Here is an 18,688-nt window from a genome sequence, read left to right on the forward strand (position 1 = left end):
GGGCTTTGGGTTCCATTCCCAGCCCTAAAACATGAAAAAGGGTGGTGGAGAACACAGCTTGCCAGAGACTGAAAAGCACTGACCTAGTAATAACATCACAACCACGGCAGAGCTGGTTTGGTGTACGAGTTTCTCGATACATCGACATTTCTGCCTTCTCTCTGTATGCAGCACACACAGGGAGCCCCAAATCCTAGAGAAGGCACGCATCATGTGAGTGAAGCGAGGTGGGCGCTTTGACAGCGCAGGCTGATCGAATCCCAGCCCTGTCCTGACGACAGCCACTCACTCCCATGTCGTGACTGTCCTCATTTCACAATGAGGCCATCACCTGTTACCAGGGGATAGGTACGATCTAGCCCTGACGGTACTGTGTGCTTAGTCAATGCTAGTGCCTGCTCTGGAACGACTGTACCTGTAGGCTACGTGGAGAGTGGGGAGGAGAAGGTACCGCACACCACGGAACCGTAAACTCACCATGGAGCATTGTTCTCTCGTGGAGCCCAGTCACCAAGGCCAGTCTCATAGGCCCGCCCCTAAACAGCTTCCCACCCCCAAGAAAGCACCGCCAGCCACAGGTCCACAGCCCTCTAGCCACACCTCTGCAGACAATGATCATTCGGGTTTTATTTATGACAAATCCTTAGAGCACACACATCCAATCCCAGAACAGAAATGTACAGCATGAGGCTTAAATAACTTTCATACACTATGTACAGTCATCCGCAGAGGTACAAAACATATACACACCTTGTGCTACCATGTGACGGGAGAGCGCAGGGGCCAAAAGGGACCCCCCCACCCCCAGCCTGGGCAGGGACAACGGCTTTAAGAGCTGGGGGCAGGGCAGGACAGGGCAGGGCGGCAAGACATCAGTGGTCTTCTCTGATTTTCAGCAGCACCAACTTCCCACTTTCTGACAAAGCCTTGGGATTGAAGGTGGAGGGGAGGAAGCCAAGGTCAACTGGGAGCTGGAGATGAAGGGGGCGGGCACAGGAGACAGAACAAAGATGCCAGAGACAAGTTCCCCGGCACACTCAGTTCTTGCACATAAGGAGCAGTGAAGACTTGGGAGGCAGGAGGGGCTGGCTGGGCTCAGGGAGGCTCAGCGGGGTCACCGGCCACTGCGCTCACTTGGCCAAGGAAGCCGACAGACAGCAGTTTCTTGTTGGAAAGGACAAAGGGACAGATGCCCCAGGTTTGGGAAGGACTTCACTGCTCCTGCAGGGCAGGTCCTGCCCACACAAACAAAGCAGGATCCGCCAAGGGTGTGTGGCTGCACCCAGCCCAGACTCCAGGGGAAGCCTCCAGGAACTGGGAGAGGGCTGGATAGAGAGAGGGTGATGCCCCGATTTCACAGCAGCTTCCTGCTCATGCTACTACCCCCAGGGGTAGCGGGAGAACGCCCCAGCGAGGCGGTGGCCTCCCACATGGGTTTGTGCTTTAAACTACCCTCTGCCCAGGCCACACAGCCTCAGACAGTTCCAAGTCTGCAGCTGGCGCAAGGGTGGGCGGCTACTCCCAGATTCATGGCTGTCCCTTTCCAAGTAGCCGGTGGGGGTGCTCCGACCACATCAAGGGCTGGGCTGGGTCGGCCCCTTGTTCTTTGCCTTCTCGCTCTCCTTGGCAGTCTCTAAAGGCTGCTCCAGGCACAGCCTTCCAGGATCTGGCTGCTGCAGACTCAGGTCTCTTCAACAAGAGCAAACACTGAACCGGTTAATACTGGAACGGGTCCTGGCCCGGGATTGTGCCGAGAAGGCCTAAGAGAGTGAGGACGGTAGACAAGTTCCATCCAGGTGGAAGCTGATGAGCTTCGGAAGCATGGATGTGGAGGTTGTTAGTTCGGGCATTGGGAGCCTGGGTCCAGGCTCTTCAGGCTCAGTATGGTGGGGTACAGCTATGTGCAGGTTTTTAAAGGCCTGGGGTCTGGGGGTCTAGGGAGGGCCCCCTAGCATACAGATGTGGCCTGGGCCTCAAGTCTTAGGATGGGGCACAAGGATATGACAAGTCCCAGACGTACACGGGTGAGTCGGCCACACGCATGGACATCCCTAGTCTGACTTAAGACTCGGCCCATTTGGGAAAAGCCTCCTGGGCCCAAGCTTGCCCATTCCGTCTCCCCAGAGACCTGCCATTGTGCTCAGTCACAACCAGTCTGTGCTTCCAACGCGTAGGACGCTTGTGCAGTGAGGGGAGCTAGGGGTCTGCCCCTGACCCTGTACCTTGGACACCCCTGGAAGAGTGGGCAGGGACTCCACCATTCCCAGGACACCGCGCAGAATGCCTTGGGGACGATGGTGTGCTCAGAGCTCCAGAGGATTTCAAGTTTAGTCAATGACACTCGCTGGGACAGCATAGCATCCCCGCCATGAGGTAGTGACCCATCAGCAGTGGCTGAAGGGGCAGTGACGATGAGCACCTCTCACGGGGCTGTAAGACCACACGCTTTGTACAGGAACTGGCCTTGCAGATCTACAGTACAGGCACCCAGGCTGGGGCAGCCCAGACCATGGGGTCAGGATAAGTCTCATGTGTTTCTGTAGTTTGTAAACAGTCATGCAGATAGGTTCTGGGTTTTCTTACAGGATGGAAGGTCCAGGCTTTCCATTCAGGTGGAGAGGGGTGGAGGAGAAGACGTGGTCACTTCTGAGCGCTAAGGCCGTGTCTTAGCGCTCCCGGGATGAGCAGAGGAAGGAGGATTTCTGGTCATGGCAGAGAGACTGTCCAGGTTCTAGCTGTCAGATGCATCATTGTGAATATCCACTTACCCAGGCTGAACACCGTGTCCGGCAGGGGCCACCGATAAGCGGGACGATCGTCTTGGTTTCAGCCTCAGACACAGCTCTGGGATGACTCAGAGAGGGTCTGTCCTCAGCAGGGAGGGGACCCTCCCATCCCAGGGCCACATGGACAGGCACCAGTGTCCCGGGCCACCGAGGGAGAAGAGCTGAGTGCAGAGGCGCTACGCTACCTCTCCAAAGTCCACAAAGTCACCGTGTCCTCTGAATGGAGCTGGGGTTCACGGCTTCCGGAATGAGACTGGGAAGCACATGACCAGTGAAGTGAGTGTGGAGCAGCTGAAGGGCAGGGGAAGCCAGGGCTGAGGGATGGAGTTGACCCCTCTCGAGGTCTAATCTTACAAATTCAGAGTTGTTCCGATAGGGGGCGCCAGACACTGATTCCAACTCATCCCTGCAGCTGAGTCCACAGCCCCGTGGGAGAAGCAAGGGAAAGAGTGTGAACCTCCTCTTGCCAATCAAAAAGGAGGGCCTTTGGCCCAAGCTGGTTTTAAGGCTTGGAAATCTGTTTCTAGAACAACTAAAGAAAAGAAGCTGAGGAGGCTCCCTGTCCCCTTGGGACGGAAACATAATTAGCTGGGGAGGGGTTAGGTTGGTCTTTCTTACCCAACCCGCTACCTAGTGGACAGGACCCCGTTGGACCACACAGGACTCTAGGGAGCATGGGTTCCCTGGTCTTGGCCTGTTGGTCTTGGGTGGACTCTCTGACCCTCAGGGTCTGTGGGCACGAGGTCCATAAGAAGAAGACACATGTGGGCTGTGGGCATGGCTGGCATAAGGCTGCCCAGCATGATGCCAGGCCTCAGGATGGAGGAAGGCACTATGGCATCAGGCGGCCTAGAGACTTGAACTATACTAGAGGGTGAGCCGGGGTGTGGGGGCGGAGCCGGGGCAGTGGGGGCGGAGCCGGGGTGTGGGGCGGAGCCGGGGTGTGGGGCAGAGCTGGGGCAGGGCCAGAGCTGCAAAGGGGAGCCTTTCCCTCCTCTGCACACCAAGCGGAGGCAGGGGGGTGGACGGAAAGGGGGCTGGAGCGCCAAAGAGAAGACCCCCCCCCCTCAAAAACAGAGGGAAGAAGATGAGAAGAAACTTCAAGTCAGTTTCCAGGAGGCAACAGCAAAACATAAAAAATAAAAATAAAAAAACAATAAATTAAATAACTGTAGTATTGCTGACCTTCCCCCCACCCTCCAGAAGAATTGTTTAAGCAGCTCCACTGAGGTCTCAGCAGAAGGGGACCCCAAGGAATGATTGGGCCCCACGGGGGTTGGTTATTGGCGGCCAGAGGGCTTAGGGGTCAGCTGCAGGACTCGGCTGCTTACGTCTGGTTTCCATGGTTACCTGAGAACTACCTTGGTGGGCTCAGAGGCAGGTGCAGTGGCTCCAGAGGTGGGGCTAGGAGACATGGAAGAGGCTAGCTCACTGGAGGATGGATGGGGGGACGGGGATTGGGGGGGGGGCTAGGACTGCTCCTCCCTCACAGTGTCACCCTGGGCTGAGGGCTCACAGGAAGGGCCGGAGGACTTTCTCAGCAGGATGTGGCCAGTTGGGGGGAGGGCAAGGAAGTGTGTGTGTGTGTGTGTGTGGTGGGTCCTACCCTTTGGCTTCACAGCTTATTCCCTCCCCGGCCTCTCCTTTCTCAGGAGGCAGGGGAGGGACAGAGGGGATGGTGAGGGGAAGCAGAGCAAGAGAGGGGCCACACCCTCTGTCCTCGGTGCACCTGGCTGGGCTGGGCAGGGCAGGCCACAGCTTCCTTTCCACGCTGTGCAGGCCGCTGGGTCTGAGGACCTGGCCACCCTCAGTCCTAACGTCAAGGGTGGGCTGCTGGTAGCCGCCGCATGCTCCAGAACTTCACCGTCAGGTCGCTGGGGAGGACAGAGGGAGGATGGATGCTCAGCTGTCGATGGGAGCCCAGATGGCTGGCCCCAGACATAAAGGCTGGGCAGAGTCCCACCCAGTCACCCACCTAAGTCACCCACCTACGGCTGGGCTAAGGCACACACGACTCGGGAGCGGCGGGGACTGAACTACCAGGAAGCGCTACCGAGCTACCGAGCAAAGGGAGGGCCCAGGCCATGGTCTCCGGGACCCTGCAGGGCTGGTGTCCTGGGCTTTCTCAGTGTTTTGTCTTGTCCAGGCCTCAGTGCCCCCCACCCCCCGGCTCTCGCTACCTAGGGTTCTGTACCATTCATTGCTCATGCTTGCAAGACAGGTTGGTGGGGCGAACTGTTGGGCCAGGCAGGGCACGACGGGAGAATAAGAAGGTCAAGAGAAAAACAATCTCATACCGTGAAGAAGCAGCTCAGATCGAGGTGGAGAAAGACAGGAAAAGGCAAGAGGGGGAAGAATGAGAGAGGAAAGGGGAGGGCCGGGGAGGAGGGGTCAGGGCATGGTGGTGGCGCGGCCCTTTATGGCCAGGACTCGGCGAGGAAGGCAGGGGGTGAGTCCAGGGACGTAATTCCACAGCTTTACCCGGCAGTCACTATGGAGGGGAGGGGGGTAGGTAGAGAGGCAGAGAGGAGAGGTAGGAAGAGATGGGAGGGGAGAGAGGGGACGTGGTGGTGGGAACAAGGAGAGAAAAGAAGAAACCCAGCTGAGTAGTGCCCCCTGGGACTGAAGGCCTGGCACTGCCTGCACAGGGGGCTGGAGCCGCAGCTGGAGGAGCGGAGGTTCCGGAGGGGCAGGCCTTAGCTCCTGCACGGGTCAGAGGGTGACTGGGGTCGCTGGGAGGACAAGTCTTGGCCCGGGGCCCAGGGGCTCCCTGCTCCCCTGCCTAGTGCAGCACCCAGGACATTTGGGTGCTCAGTGCTCAGTGAAGACGAACGGGGGTACAGAGAGGAGGCCTCTGCCGGGTTCTGCTCTGTGAATCGGATCTGTGTGGACAGCGGCCCAGCCCCGGGCCAGCGGCCAACCTCCTGACTCTAGGAAGAGGGAGGGGAGCAGAGAGGCTCTCCTGCCGCCCAGCACCCACCTGGAGGCCGTGAAGATGTGCTTGCTGTTGGTACAGATGGCATTGATGGGGCTGTCATGGCCCTTGATCTCACCAATGGGGGTGAAGTTGTCCACATTCCAGACCTTGATGAAGCCTGCCCGGCAGGCGCTCAGCAGCATGGGTCGGCCAGGAACGAAGGCCAGGGCACACACCCAGTCCTTGTGAGCATTGGGGATTTGCTGCGGGAGGGTCGGGGCTGATGAGGTGTAGAGAAGGGAGAGGCCTGCCCCAAGGCCCCAGGAGCACACACATCCCTCCGGCTAGTGGTGGAAGGGATGCTACCTGGCTCCTGGTGCCCACAGCTACCACGCAGGCAGACCCCGTCATTCCCAGGCGCCAGGCTGAGCTACACTGTGCCATGCTGTGCCAGGGGGCTCAAAAGCCCAGATGGGTCCTTCCGCCCAGTTCCCACATTCAAACTCCTGAAGTCTTCAGCCTCCAGAAGAGCTAGGCTAAAGTCAAGTACTCCACAAGGGGTACTTCACACTCAAAAGGGCAGCGAGGGCTTCATGGAGAGCAGCGTACAGAGGGCCCCAGTGGAATCACCCCAGGCTGCAGGGAGAGGAGGGTGAGGACAGCCCGGGAGACGGTCTCGGAGACAGCAGGAGGTCTCAGAGGGGCTCTGCTAAGGTCTGCCTGCTAAGGTCTGCCTGGGGCCTCACCCTGGACCATTCCGCCCCTCCTCTCCCCTCCCCGAACCTGAATGAGTTCCTGCTGTTCCAGGTCCCACTTCTTAATGCCATTGTCCCTGGAACCACTGAACAGTATGTCTCCTTGGATGGCCAGGCATTCGATACCATCGTAGTGAGGGGGCTCAAAGTTGTGGGTTGGGCCAATGGTGCCCATCACACAGTCGCCCAGCTGGAACATCTGCAGAGGAAGAGGGGCAGAGCCCAGAGAGGGGGCGTTTTGGGGGGGCAGGCCTTGAGCACTGGTGGGAGAACACTGCCATAGTCCCTCCCACTTCCATCTCCCTTTGAGCACTTCTTCCCACTTTCTGGCCACGCAAAGTGTCCAACGATATCCACAGAGAGCAAACCAAGTGAGTGGGGTTCGTGTATTTCGGGTCTCCCCCCTGTTTATCATTTTAACTGTTGCATCACACCCCATTCGGAGGCTCTACCTGAAATCCTCACCCATTTAGGCTGTTAACTTTTCATTTACGGAATTAAATTAATTAAATTAAAAGGCCCTTCCCTGTCGACACACATCTTCCCGTCTTCTCTGAGGTGCCCTCTCCAGCAGCAATTCCCAGAAGTCTCCTTGTTTTATTTGTATGTGTTCCCCGGGTAACAGAGGGTAAAGGTGGGGTAGGAGGAAATAGCGAGAACGGTATCTTTCAGGCCTCGGAGCAGAGCTGGTTCCGGTCAGACCCCAGTGAGCGTCAAGGGAGTCACACGTACCTTCACATAGTGGTCCTTGGAGCCGGTCACCACGAGGTCATGCTGGTTCGAAGTCTGAGTGACTGTCAGGCACATCACTGGGCCGATGTGGCCGGTCAGTTTGCCGATGGGCTGGAACCTACCGTGGGGAGAGACCCAACCCGGGACAGTTGGCGAGAGGGGAGCCAAGGACAGAGCAGGGGGTTGGAGGGAATCTGACCTGGAGTAGACAGGGCAGCCTTTCTCCCCTTCAAAGCAAGATCAAGGACCAAGGTTTTCAGAGGCACGGGAAAGCTCACAGTGTGGGGGACTGGAGGCAGAGCAGAGGTCCTGCCCACCCTGGGGTGGGCACACCATGCTGAGGCCTGCGGACCTTCCCGGGGCCTCTTCTCCTGACGTCTCACTGACCTGTTAAGCTCCCAGATGCGGACAGCATTGCCTGAGGCCACGTACAGCATGGTGCCTGAGGGGCTGAGGGCCATCTGGTTAATCTGATGCTCGCCCTGGGCACTGGTGATGGCACGCGTGGATGTGGCTATACAAGCGTCTCCTGAGATCACCTGGCCCGAGGATCTACTCAGAGAGAAAAGAGCAAAGCCAGAGGTCAGAAAAGTCTATCCACCCAGGCTCGGAAATGAGTAAACTTCACTCAGACCGGCTTGGAAAAGCCACCTCTTCCAGGATGCCTTCCCTATGCGGGCAGGACAGCTTCCCCTAGAAGCCGGACCGAAGGGAGAGCTACACTCTACCCAGCATGTCTCTATGACCTGCTGGGGTGCACGGGCAGGTTTGAATAGACCGAGTAAGAGGCAAGGGGCAGGCTCTGAACCTGGTCCATGTAGAAATCGTTTGACTTCTCTGAGCCTTAGTTTCCCCATCCGTTGAAAGAGGTGATAATATTCATTACGTGTACTACCCCTCCCCCAGACTTCATAAAAAAATAGCTTTAGGTTCACAGCAAAACCAAGCAGAAGGCAATTTCCCCATATACCTCTTTCCTTCCCAACACGCATAGCTTCCCCCATTGCCAACACCCCACCCCACAGCCTTTGCTACAACAGGCGAACCTGTAACAGACACATCACTCAAGCTCATCGCATACAGTGGGGCTCATTTTAGGTGGTCTGCATCCTATAGGTTCAAATGTGTGACTGTGGACTACTGCATCATGCAGATTAGTAAGTTCATGGCCCTAAATATCCTGTGTTTGCTTTTCCAGTATCAAACTAAACAATTTGTGGCTTATAATGCACACATAAGAACAGAACTTGACTTCTGGAGAGTTTGCGTCCCTTGCTCAGGACCATGGTGGGTGGCTCATCTGTGAGGCAGGTGGCTGGCCTGGTTTTGGAGGCTGCTGGTGTTTTGGATTCCTAGGGCTATATGTATGTAGTCCATCTCCAATGGTAGATCTTGGAGGATTGAGACAAAGCTAGGCAAGCCAAAGGCTCACCAACCTGCTGTTCAGAGATCATCTCCCCCAAACCACACTTTGTCCCCCTGGAGTCAAAGCAACCCTATGGGCCAGTAAGGACCTCCGTTGCTCACCTAATCGGGCTGTACTGTGTGTGGGCACCTAAGTGGGGAAGCACTTTTCTCAAATGCAGTCTGATAAAGCAGGCCGGGAGCACAACACTTACGTGAGGGTCCTGATGCACTTGGCCGAGTCCCGGATGTCCCACACTTTGATGTAGGAGCTGGACACAGAGAACACCAGCCCGGAGTGGCTGCAGTATTTGATAGAAACCACGTTGTTGGGGTGGCCCTTGAGAGCTGCGATCTCCTGCCCTGTTACCAGGTTCCACATCTTGCAGCTACGGTCTGCCAGAGACAGGGAAAAGGCTATGAAGAGGAGCTGATGTCAGGAGCCAGGGAGCTCCCCCAGGGGAGAGGGGAGGTCACACTTAGTGGAGAGAGACATTTCAGAACCTCCAGTCTGAGGGAGAAGCATGCATGCATGTGCAGTCTCATTAAAAAACAAAAAACAAACAAAAAACCTCAGGAGACGGAGAAGGGGCTGAGAACTTTAAATAATGAGTTCTCTGATCATTGCTGAGGTGTCCTTGGCTGAAAGAAAATTCCTACAGATCCACTGCTTATTAAATGATCAAGTAGCAAGCAAACATGGGAAAACTTGGAACCAGTCCGTCACACCTCAGTTGACATCCGTCCCCTCTCCTGTATGTATAAACGCGTGTGTGTCATATATGTGTCATATATATGCATACATGTGTTCATATGTGCACACACAGGTCCCTATTATGCATGCATGCTACAGATTCGTTCTTTCTTCTAGTCAGGTCTTCCACTTTTTTGTGGTGATTAGTAGTCGGACTGTGAACTCCTGCTGCTGAGACCTCACAGAGGAACTGACGGACGCAGGAGCAGAGATGACGTGGGGAGGAAGTGTTGGTATTAAAGAGCAGAGCTGTAGGGCTTCAGAGAAGCTTCCCAAAATGTCTAAAGGTGGTCTGGAGGAGGCAGGTCGTGGCAGAGCCCGCAGGATCATGGGGGAGGGAAGGCTCAGCCAGGAGTGTGTTGACTGAGAGCCTTGAGTGGAGGCTAAAGGCAGGAGTGGTAAGCAAGTTCTCCACATAGCCTCAACTATTGGGGGGGCGGGGTTCGGGGTGGGGGAGGGGGGTTCTGTATGCTGTTGCCTTCACAGCCCACTCTGGAAAAGCAACGTGGAGTGGGTGGGAGAACCTAACCCCACTGGCCCCTCAAGTCTCCACGCACCTTTGGACCCCGTGAAGAGCAACTCATCGGTGGCATCCAGACAGAGGATAGGCTTGGTGTGGCCCTCGGCCATGGAGACACACTGCAGAGGGGCCGTCCGCGCTCCCTTGGCGCCGCCAATGGGGGTGATGATGCCCCTTCCCGGGAGAGAGGGAGAGAGGATGTGCCAGTCAGCCAAGGAGACCGACCATGGCCAGGCTGACTGAGGCACACGGGAGAGAGGGGGTCTGGGCTGAGAGGGGACGATGATGAATAACCAGAGATTCCCGGACTGCTAGCAAAACTCCACCACGGTGTCTGGGAGCCAGAAAGAGCTGCGCTTCCCATCCTCAGCCCTGCCGGAGAAGCCCATGCCAGGCATGCTGGAGGGAACGGGATGGGGAGGCTGCCTAACCTGGAGACAGAGACAGGCATGCAGCCGGCCCTGGTGGGGCAGGGCAGAGGCCTAAGTGCTAGCACTGGCCTCTGCGGCTCCCAGCAGTCTCCATGCTTCTTCGGAAAAAAAAAATGGGGAGAAGGCAGGAGAGAGGAAGGGTGTCCAGGCTGTCACCCTCCCCACACGTCATTTGCCAGTCAGTGTTCTAGGGCTGGCACCTTCCAGCAGGGGGGCAGACAGACACCTACACAGCGCCTTGAGTTGGACCAGCATGGTCAGGCCTGTGTCTGTCATTTGCAAAGGGATAAATCAGGGCTGGGCACAGACCTGTCATCCCAGCATTTGGGAGGCTCAAGCAGGAGGATTGCTGTAAATTTGAGGCCAGACTGGTCTATACAAGGAGCTCAAGGCCAGCCTGGCACACATAGAAAAACCTGTCAAACACAAGCAAACCAGCCAACAAAAAAACTCCACAGGCACGGATCAGGCAGGGGACTGCAGGCCAGCCGGGGGCTGGGATTCATGGGCCTCTCTGGAGCGAGCCTGCCTGGACCTGCCTGGACCTGGAACGGCACCTACTTGTTCCGCACAATGTTCCGGGAGCAGGAATAAGGCCGAGCCAAGTAGCGTAAGGGTTTTGCTATGTCTACCTCTTGGGGTTCTGAGGATGGTTTTTTTCCTTTCTCGGGAAGGTCTTCAGGGATGAGACCCAGCTAGGCTACATCAAAAACCACATTCTAGCTCTTCCAAAGAGAATGCTGTCCCACACAGTGGCACAATGGCTGGGGGGGTGGGGGTGGGCGGGGTTTACTGAGATGATTGACATCCTCTTGTAGCACTCGTGCATGGTCCTGCAGAGTTGCCTTGGCCAGGAGCAACACCAGGACCCAAGTCATTCATGCCCACATGCCAGATAAGCCCATGCATAAATAGCTCCCTGCTTTTGCTCCCAGCTTGTGATGCGGCTTCGGGCTGAGTTAGGATCGCCATGACAATGTATCAAAAGGGGTCGGGGCTCTAAAGAGACTGGCGTATTACTGGTAACATCTATTGGCAAGGCCTCACTGCCGAGGATAAACCAGTGGTGCTAACTAACCACGGTATGGCAGACTATGGTAAGCAGAGAGCATGCCTGGAGAGCTAGAGGGAGCTCTTCCCCCTTGCTGCGGGGATCTGTGCTCAGTAGGCTGGAGGGAGCAGCCTCTGGCTGTCCTGTGGGCTTGTGAAGGGGAACAGACAGCCGTGTGCTAAGAGACACAAGCGGTGCTCTGCCTCCCTTGGTACCCCTCGGAGCGGAACGTTGCAAGACTCACCCCACCAACACGAGCTAAGTTACAAGAACCGCAAACAGCCCCCCTAGCCAACGGCACTCGAGGAAAGACTAGCGGGCTGACAAGGTCCCCCAGGGTACCTCTTGCTCAGCGAAGCCCTGTTCCAACTCCAGTCCAACCCAGGCTTGCACGTCCCTCCCCACCTTGCCCAGGGCAGGAGGGGAGAAGAGAACAAGGCTAGCCAGAAGCGACTGCCCCCTCCCCCATCACAAGCCCTTAGCTCGAGCCAGGCATGGCATAGTCTCAGGCCATGGGGTCACCATGAGAGGAGGGAACCACGGGGCGAGAAGAAGTCTCAGGAGGGCCATGGATGTGGAGGGGCAGGGGCTAGGAGAGGAGAGGCTGCATGCGGAGGACAGGGGTACCAGGCAGGAGGGACTGGTGTAGCGTGAGGCCAAGAGAAAAAGAAGAGAGAGAGCGAGCGAGCGAGAAGGGGAACCAAACACGAGAGACATTCGGTGTGTACCTCAGGACCTCGGACAAAGAGGAGTCGCTGTCATCAGACCTGGGAAGGGCAGAAAATTAGCTGGATTAGGGGAGAGAGGAAAACACACACGGGACAGTGGAGGCGGCAACAGCAGCAGCACGGGGGGGGGGGGGGGGTCAGAGGGCGGTTATTCTCTTCAGGGAAGGCAGAGAGAGGCAGCGGAAGAGGGCCTTCGAGGAGAGCGGTGGGGTTGGGGTGGGGACAGACCGGCCTGGGAGCTGGGAGAGTCCCCCAGCAGCGGGGCCACCAGGGGGTCTCTCAGCTAGCAGGGTGGGGGTGAGGAGAGGGCCACAGGAGGTGTGGGAGGCCAGCCCACTCTTGGGGAGATGGTTCCCGGGCTCTCTTTGCTAGTTCCAAGCTCTCTGGTTGACCCACTGCGTAAGCTGGGGCCGGCTGTACCAGCCCGGCAATGCGCGAGCCTGTCCAAGGACACAGGAAGGCCTCACTGCTCTTTCCTTTCCTGAGACCATGTCTAGAAAGTTAACGCTGTGCTGCATGGGGATCCCAAGAATGGACCACTGGGTAGGACCCGAGCCTGTAGACCAGGCCAGGATGGGCAGAGTCCGACCCCAATTGGTGGGAGGTGGGGGGAGGACAAGTTTAAGATGGATGTATGGGCGCATGCCTGTAATCCTGGCACTTAGGAGAATAAAGCAGAAGGCTAAGGGTTTGAGACTAGTCTAGATACATGTCAAGACCCCGTTTCTAAAACGAAATAAGTAAATAAATAATAACAAGTCAATTGTAGACACTGGGGAGAGGTGTATCAGGATGGGGGGGGCAGACCTTCTACAGCTTCTTTAGTAGGAACTGAGATGACCTAAGCTTCGGGAAGAACAGTACCCAGGATGCTGACCTGCTGGGTCTGCCCCTCACGGTTTTAGCATCTAGGGAGCAGCGTTTTGAGCCAGAAAGGGATGTTTCTATGAGAAGGTGGGCAGAGCATATATCATGAACAAAGGACAAGTGGTCTATAACCTAGGGCTCCCTTGAAGGTCATAGCATCCTTGCTCCTCATGGCAGGAAAGCTTTCAGGGGGAAAGAAAGGAGCCCTTTGGGTAACTATAGAACTGAAGATGGTCACAGTGGGCTTGGGGAACACCAAAATGAAGCCAGGAACGATGAGGTCCTCCCCAAGCAAAGTCCCATTGTCACGGTTAGCTAGAGACAGCGGTCCCAGATTCTGGACCGCTTTCCAGGCAAAAGCCCCTGGGCTCTGCTTTGGACCATTCTTATGCAAATCAGGGAAGACAGACAATTCTTGGGCTGATTGACAGTTCGCATGGAATCATGCACATACAGCAGGCTGGGAAGCAAGGCTGAGCACCTTCTGAATACAGGGACGACTGTGAAGAGACTGACCCCATAGCAACTACAGCATCACATCAGGAGCTGTGAACACAGGGAGCTGAGCCTGCCACGTGGAGATGACTCAGAGGTCTCTGTCCACTCGGCAATGCTCAAGGATTCCTGGGGCCTTGGGTAAAGCTTTTGCAATCAGGCAGAACAGTAGTTGGAGCTTAAGAGCAGTAAAGACAGCAGACGCGGATGAAAGGGGTGCTCTAGAATACCCTCTGGTGTGCTTGCCCCCGCGGCCACCACTCCTGACTGTCCCATTCTAGTGAGGTGACGTCCACCTTTTCCTTTCCTGGCACCCCAGCATGCTTGGGGGAAAGGAGAGACCTTTCCTCAGTCAGTACAGAAAAGATGAAGAGTATCAAGAGCCTCAGGGCTCAGAGGAACTGGAACAGACCGGCTGGAGTCTACCCAGTTGACCCGCCCCCACAGGCTCCCTCCCAGCCTCGACGCCCTCCTGGCTCTCCTCAGGCCTGCTCTTACTTGTCCAGTGCTGACCCCTGGCTCTGATTGCTGGTGAGACGAGAGAAGACGTTGCGGTCATTGCGGGGCCGAGTGGGAGGTGATGATGGAGGCGTGAATCCCATGTCTGTGGATCTGGGAAATGAGAACAGAGTCATCATCCGTGACCACACCCTATCCACAAGTCCACCCAGTGTGAGGCTTCCAATGATGAGGTTTTTAAATATTTATTTCATGTGCGTGGGTGCTCCACCTGCATTTATATCAGTGTACAGGGCAAGGCCAGAAGAAGGCATCAAACACTCTAGACCCGGAGTGACTGGTGGTTGTGAGCCCCTGTGGGAGCTTGGAGTTGAACCCAGGTCCTCTGGAAGAACAGCCAGTGCTCTTAACCACTGCGCCATCATCTCTCCAGCCCCTAGATGCTGTTCTCATGAGTTTCGCCTACTCTTTGAAATTTGTTTGTAATAACACAATCAGTGCTCCTGGTCATTTTCTGTGTGATTCTCAGACTTACATCAAACTCAAATGTGTGTGTGCTTCTAGCTGAGGCTGTCTCCACTCTGATCCTGGAAGCAAGTGTCCTGTTGATGCTCTAGTTACTGCCTTTATTTATTATTTCATTTTTGTGTTTCTTAGTGAGGGTTTTTATTTGTTTGTTTTGACACATGATCTCACTATGTAGCCCTGTCTGGCCTGGAACAAACTATATAGACCAGGGTGGTCTTGCCTTTGCAAGTATGTATGATAATCCAGAGAAGAATCTCAGAGGCTTTAACTGGCCTCTGCCTCTACTTTCTGGGTGCTAAGATTACAAGTGTCGGCTACCATGCCCATTTCTGAAACAGTCCAAGAGCGTACAGCAACAGTCCTCTCTGATATAGCCAAGCATTAGAAAGCTGAGAAAGATTAGACAAGCTTCATTGGGGCCTGAGTTACAGTGCCCTGGTTGAGCTCAATACTGTCAGTCAATGGTATACAGTGTCTTTATTTAAACAAGGTGATGCAGATATCATTGAAAACGTGATCAGCTCCTCGTAGGAGCCTCGCCCTCCATCTACCCTAAGAGCAGTTCCAGCTCTGAGTCTCTGATTCGGTGTTCAGAACAACTTCAAGGAGCTGAACTGTGAACCATGAGATCTGACAGTGTCTTCAAGGGAAAGTCTATGACTTTGATGGCCTGCTCATTCCCCTCTTAGGAAGGTTGTCTTGACATTCCCCTCCCTTTGGATCGGCATCTTGAGTTCAGCTTGATCCACAGACCACAATTCAGGGTGTTCTCTGAGTCCACAGATGAAGTCTGTTAGGCTACAAGTACACAGACGTCCTTCCAACTCCGCTCCACCAAGACCACCTGCAAGCCGGCGCTGTGGACATCTGCTTTGGTGAAGAGGGAAGGCTGGAGTCTGGAGCAAGTTTTTCTCCTGCCTCTCACAGGCTGCAATGATCACTCTGAGCACAGACACCTCACTATTTAGCTGTGAAGCCCACCCCACCTCTTCAGAGTAAGTATAAGACCATGAGGCCATAAAGGGCTGTGTTAGCAAGTGTGTATGATAATCCAGAGAAGAATCTCAGAGCCAGGCATGCACCCAAGGACTACAGTGACGAAAGATTCTAGAACATGCTCTCACCTGATTGGCTGCCCCCGGTCATAAGACTTTCTTCGGGTCAGAGGGGATGTGTCTGTGCCACCACGAGACTGCCGAGGGCTAGAGAAGAAGGGTCCAGTGACTCTGAGAGCTAACTTTCTGCCCACCTTGACCCACGTACCCGGATCCCCCTCCTTACAAAGTGCTGCCCCGGGTGGGCAGGCTGACGGTCCGGGAGACCTTGTCCCGGTAATAGGGGTCCCGGATGGAGAAGCCCACTCCATCCTCTTTGATCTCAACGAGGGAGGCCAGGGACTTGGTGATGTTCTTGGTGGAGCTGTCCAATGGGGGTCCCAGGCATTCCGCAGACACAGCCTTCATTTGGGCAGATAGCTTAGGCTCACCCTAGGAAAGGAAGGATGAGCGGGAGCAACTTGTCCAACTGATGGACCACAGAGGTAAAGAAAGAACTGAGCCTGATGGCACGAACCTGCTATCCCAGGTACATGGGAGGCTGAGATTCTAACTCAGAGAGAGAGAGAGAGAGAGAGAGAGAGAGAGAGAGAGAGAGAGAGAGAGAGAGCGAGCGCAGAGCAGCTAGCTCAGTGTGGGTCCAAGCTCCAGTATGGAAGACATGGGTAAATCCTGAGGGAAATGATCTGCCTGGCCTGAGGGAGTTGCCGATGAAAGAAGCCCTTTACCATGCAGACCACAGAGCGTCCATCCAGACTGATCTAATCAGATCGCTCCAGGACTAGGCAGAACTCATGGCTCACAGTCTTCCCACATCTGACTTAATAAGTCTTCAGGGCTGGTTCGTCACTAATCCCTCACTGTTGAGAAAACTTTCCTACTGTGGACTTCAATGCGGTTGAACAAATCATCCCAGGAAAAAGAACTAGGGCTCTTAGAGTCAGCTTTGACCTAGAGTCTTGGGCGAGGGGGGAGGTGTTCTGTAACGCAGGGTCTCTGGATACAGTGATGTCACTAGGTAGAGTAGAAATAGGCTCTTAGGGACTCTGGGCATTTCTCCCGTCTTGAAGAGAATGGGCTGCCTGGTTTACATAGCAAATTCTAGGTTAGTCTCCCACCCACCCCCACCCCCAGTGCCAGGAGATCCTTCTTGGCATCTCCATTTCTTCTGTAGACAAAACTGAATTGGGGCTGGAGACATGGACCTACTCATAGGGATCAGGCTGGGAGAGGCTGGCCCTACTAAACCTACAGCCTGATTCCCAGCAGGGCTTACCTTGAACTTGAAGTCATCATGGCTGGTGGAGCCTTTCATGGTGAATGACTGGGAAAAGCTGACGGAGAAAGCAGGAAAGTTTAGGACTGTGATAGTTATACAGTAACTCTCTAAGTCTTTCTAGGACTTAGAAATATGGGTCCCCAAGAGCCTGAAAACCCAGCTTAGTCCTGGGGCCCTGCGGCAACCCCTCCTCCATCCCCAGGTGCATACTGACTTCCTGCTTGAAAACTCACCTTCCCTCAGAGAACTCGGAGACTTCCTCGTCTGTGCTCACATAGCCGTTCTCTGAGGGAGTGGGGGAAGGAAGGGAGAAGGTGGCTGAGAGACCCTGTCGGAGTATGTGGGAAAGGGACACAACCCTCCTCCAGCATCTCACCCACTAGGATCACAAGGCTTCTGAGGGAATTCTGAGGCAGGGGGAGTTTGGGGAGCCGGAAAGCCTTCCCCACACCAAAGCATACCCTGCTGCACATTATAGAGGAGGGCCTGCAGCTCAGGGTGTGCCTCGGCCTTCTCACGCAAAGCATCTAGGAGAAGGTGGTTCTGGGAAGTGCCTGTCATGTCTGCTTGTCTCAGCCGTCCTTCCAGCAGCCGGATCTGGGCTTCCTTCTGGGCTACCTGGAGTCCCTGGGGGCAAAGAACAAGGCCTGGGCTCACTCTTCCTGGCCTGTGCTTGATGCTGTAGCTGCTAGGCACCTACACACAGACAGACACACAGACACACAGACACACAGACACACAGAGACATAGACACACACAGACACACACAGAGACATAGACACACAGACTCACAACACAGACACAGACATAGACACACACACACACAACACACACAGACACACACAGAGACATAGACACACACACACAGACATATACAGATGTAGACACACAGACATACACACAGACTCACAACACAGACACAGACATAGACACACACAGACACACAGACACACACAGAGACATAGACACACAGACACACACACAGACTCACAACACAGACACAGACATAGACACACACACAGAGACATAGACACACACACACATAGACACACATACACACACACACACACACACACAGAGTAGTGAAGTTCACTCTAGCATATACTCTGTCATGGGTGGACTTTCAACATAGAAGTCCCAACCCCTGCTACCTTAAAATGTGACTGTACTTAGAGACAGGTCCTAGGGAGTGGGAAACGGGATAATATGAGGCCATAGGGGTGGCCCCTAATACCGTATGACTGGTGTCCTTACAATAATAGATCATGACAAGCCACACAGAGGAAAGATCACGTGAAGACATGGGAAGAAAGAATATGGCCATGGATGGAGTGAGGCTTCGGAAAAACCACCCAGCTGACACTGGGATCCTGGACTTAGGATTTCCCTGCTGCACCAGCCCCAGGCTGCGACATTTCGTCACGGCAGCCCCAGCACACGAACACAGTCCCCTAAGATGCAAAGCATCACCGAGGAGCCGCTGGGGGTCTGCCTGAGAGTTGGGCAAGATGGCCTCCCAACCTCTTTCCAGTTAACTCTATGCACACTAGCTGGTGTCTGTCCCCAAGACTCGTCCCTAGGACAGAGGAAGAAACACATTCTCTGGCCAAGGATGAAGGAGAGGAGCCCAATGACTCCTGGCGCCCTGGTAGGCAGGGGTGACGGGGGTGGGGGGTGAAATGTAATTTTTGTTCCCTGCTCCCCAATCCCTAAGGTACACACACTTCTCCCTCTGCCTCCAACAGACCCGAGCCCAGTCCTGCTGTGGATGGGCCTGGCCACCTTTAACTGAAGCCGTGTAGTGTGCCAAGGCCCCTCGGAGCAGGGCTCTGTACAACCAGCTACAAGCTCTGTATTGTCAAGGCCCCGGTTTTATAGCCGCAGAACCCGAGCTTGCAGGTTCGGTAGCTTGTCCCAGCCTGTGAAT

The 18,688-nt window shown here is 55.2% G+C and overlaps 1 protein-coding gene across 1 annotated transcript in view; it reads right to left on the reverse strand.

The window, feature by feature from the left end:
* Nucleotides 1-4,506: 4,506 nt before the first annotated feature.
* The window catches only part of Kif21b (kinesin family member 21B), a 44,835-nt gene continuing 30,653 nt past the window's right edge, over nt 4,507-18,688 (reverse strand). The window contains 14 exon segments of the mRNA XM_028857526.2: nt 4,507-4,660; nt 5,767-5,966; nt 6,487-6,657; nt 7,191-7,308; nt 7,578-7,742; nt 8,810-8,990; nt 9,906-10,042; nt 12,079-12,117; nt 13,939-14,052; nt 15,552-15,629; nt 15,709-15,914; nt 16,759-16,816; nt 16,995-17,046; nt 17,223-17,388. Of these exon segments, the coding sequence (XP_028713359.1) occupies nt 4,606-4,660; nt 5,767-5,966; nt 6,487-6,657; nt 7,191-7,308; nt 7,578-7,742; nt 8,810-8,990; nt 9,906-10,042; nt 12,079-12,117; nt 13,939-14,052; nt 15,552-15,629; nt 15,709-15,914; nt 16,759-16,816; nt 16,995-17,046; nt 17,223-17,388 (1,740 nt within the window). The 3' untranslated portion in view covers nt 4,507-4,605.

The sequence above is a fragment of the Peromyscus leucopus genome, chromosome 15 (genome assembly GCF_004664715.2).
Source record: "Peromyscus leucopus breed LL Stock chromosome 15, UCI_PerLeu_2.1, whole genome shotgun sequence".
Taxonomy (NCBI): Eukaryota; Metazoa; Chordata; class Mammalia; order Rodentia; family Cricetidae; genus Peromyscus; species Peromyscus leucopus.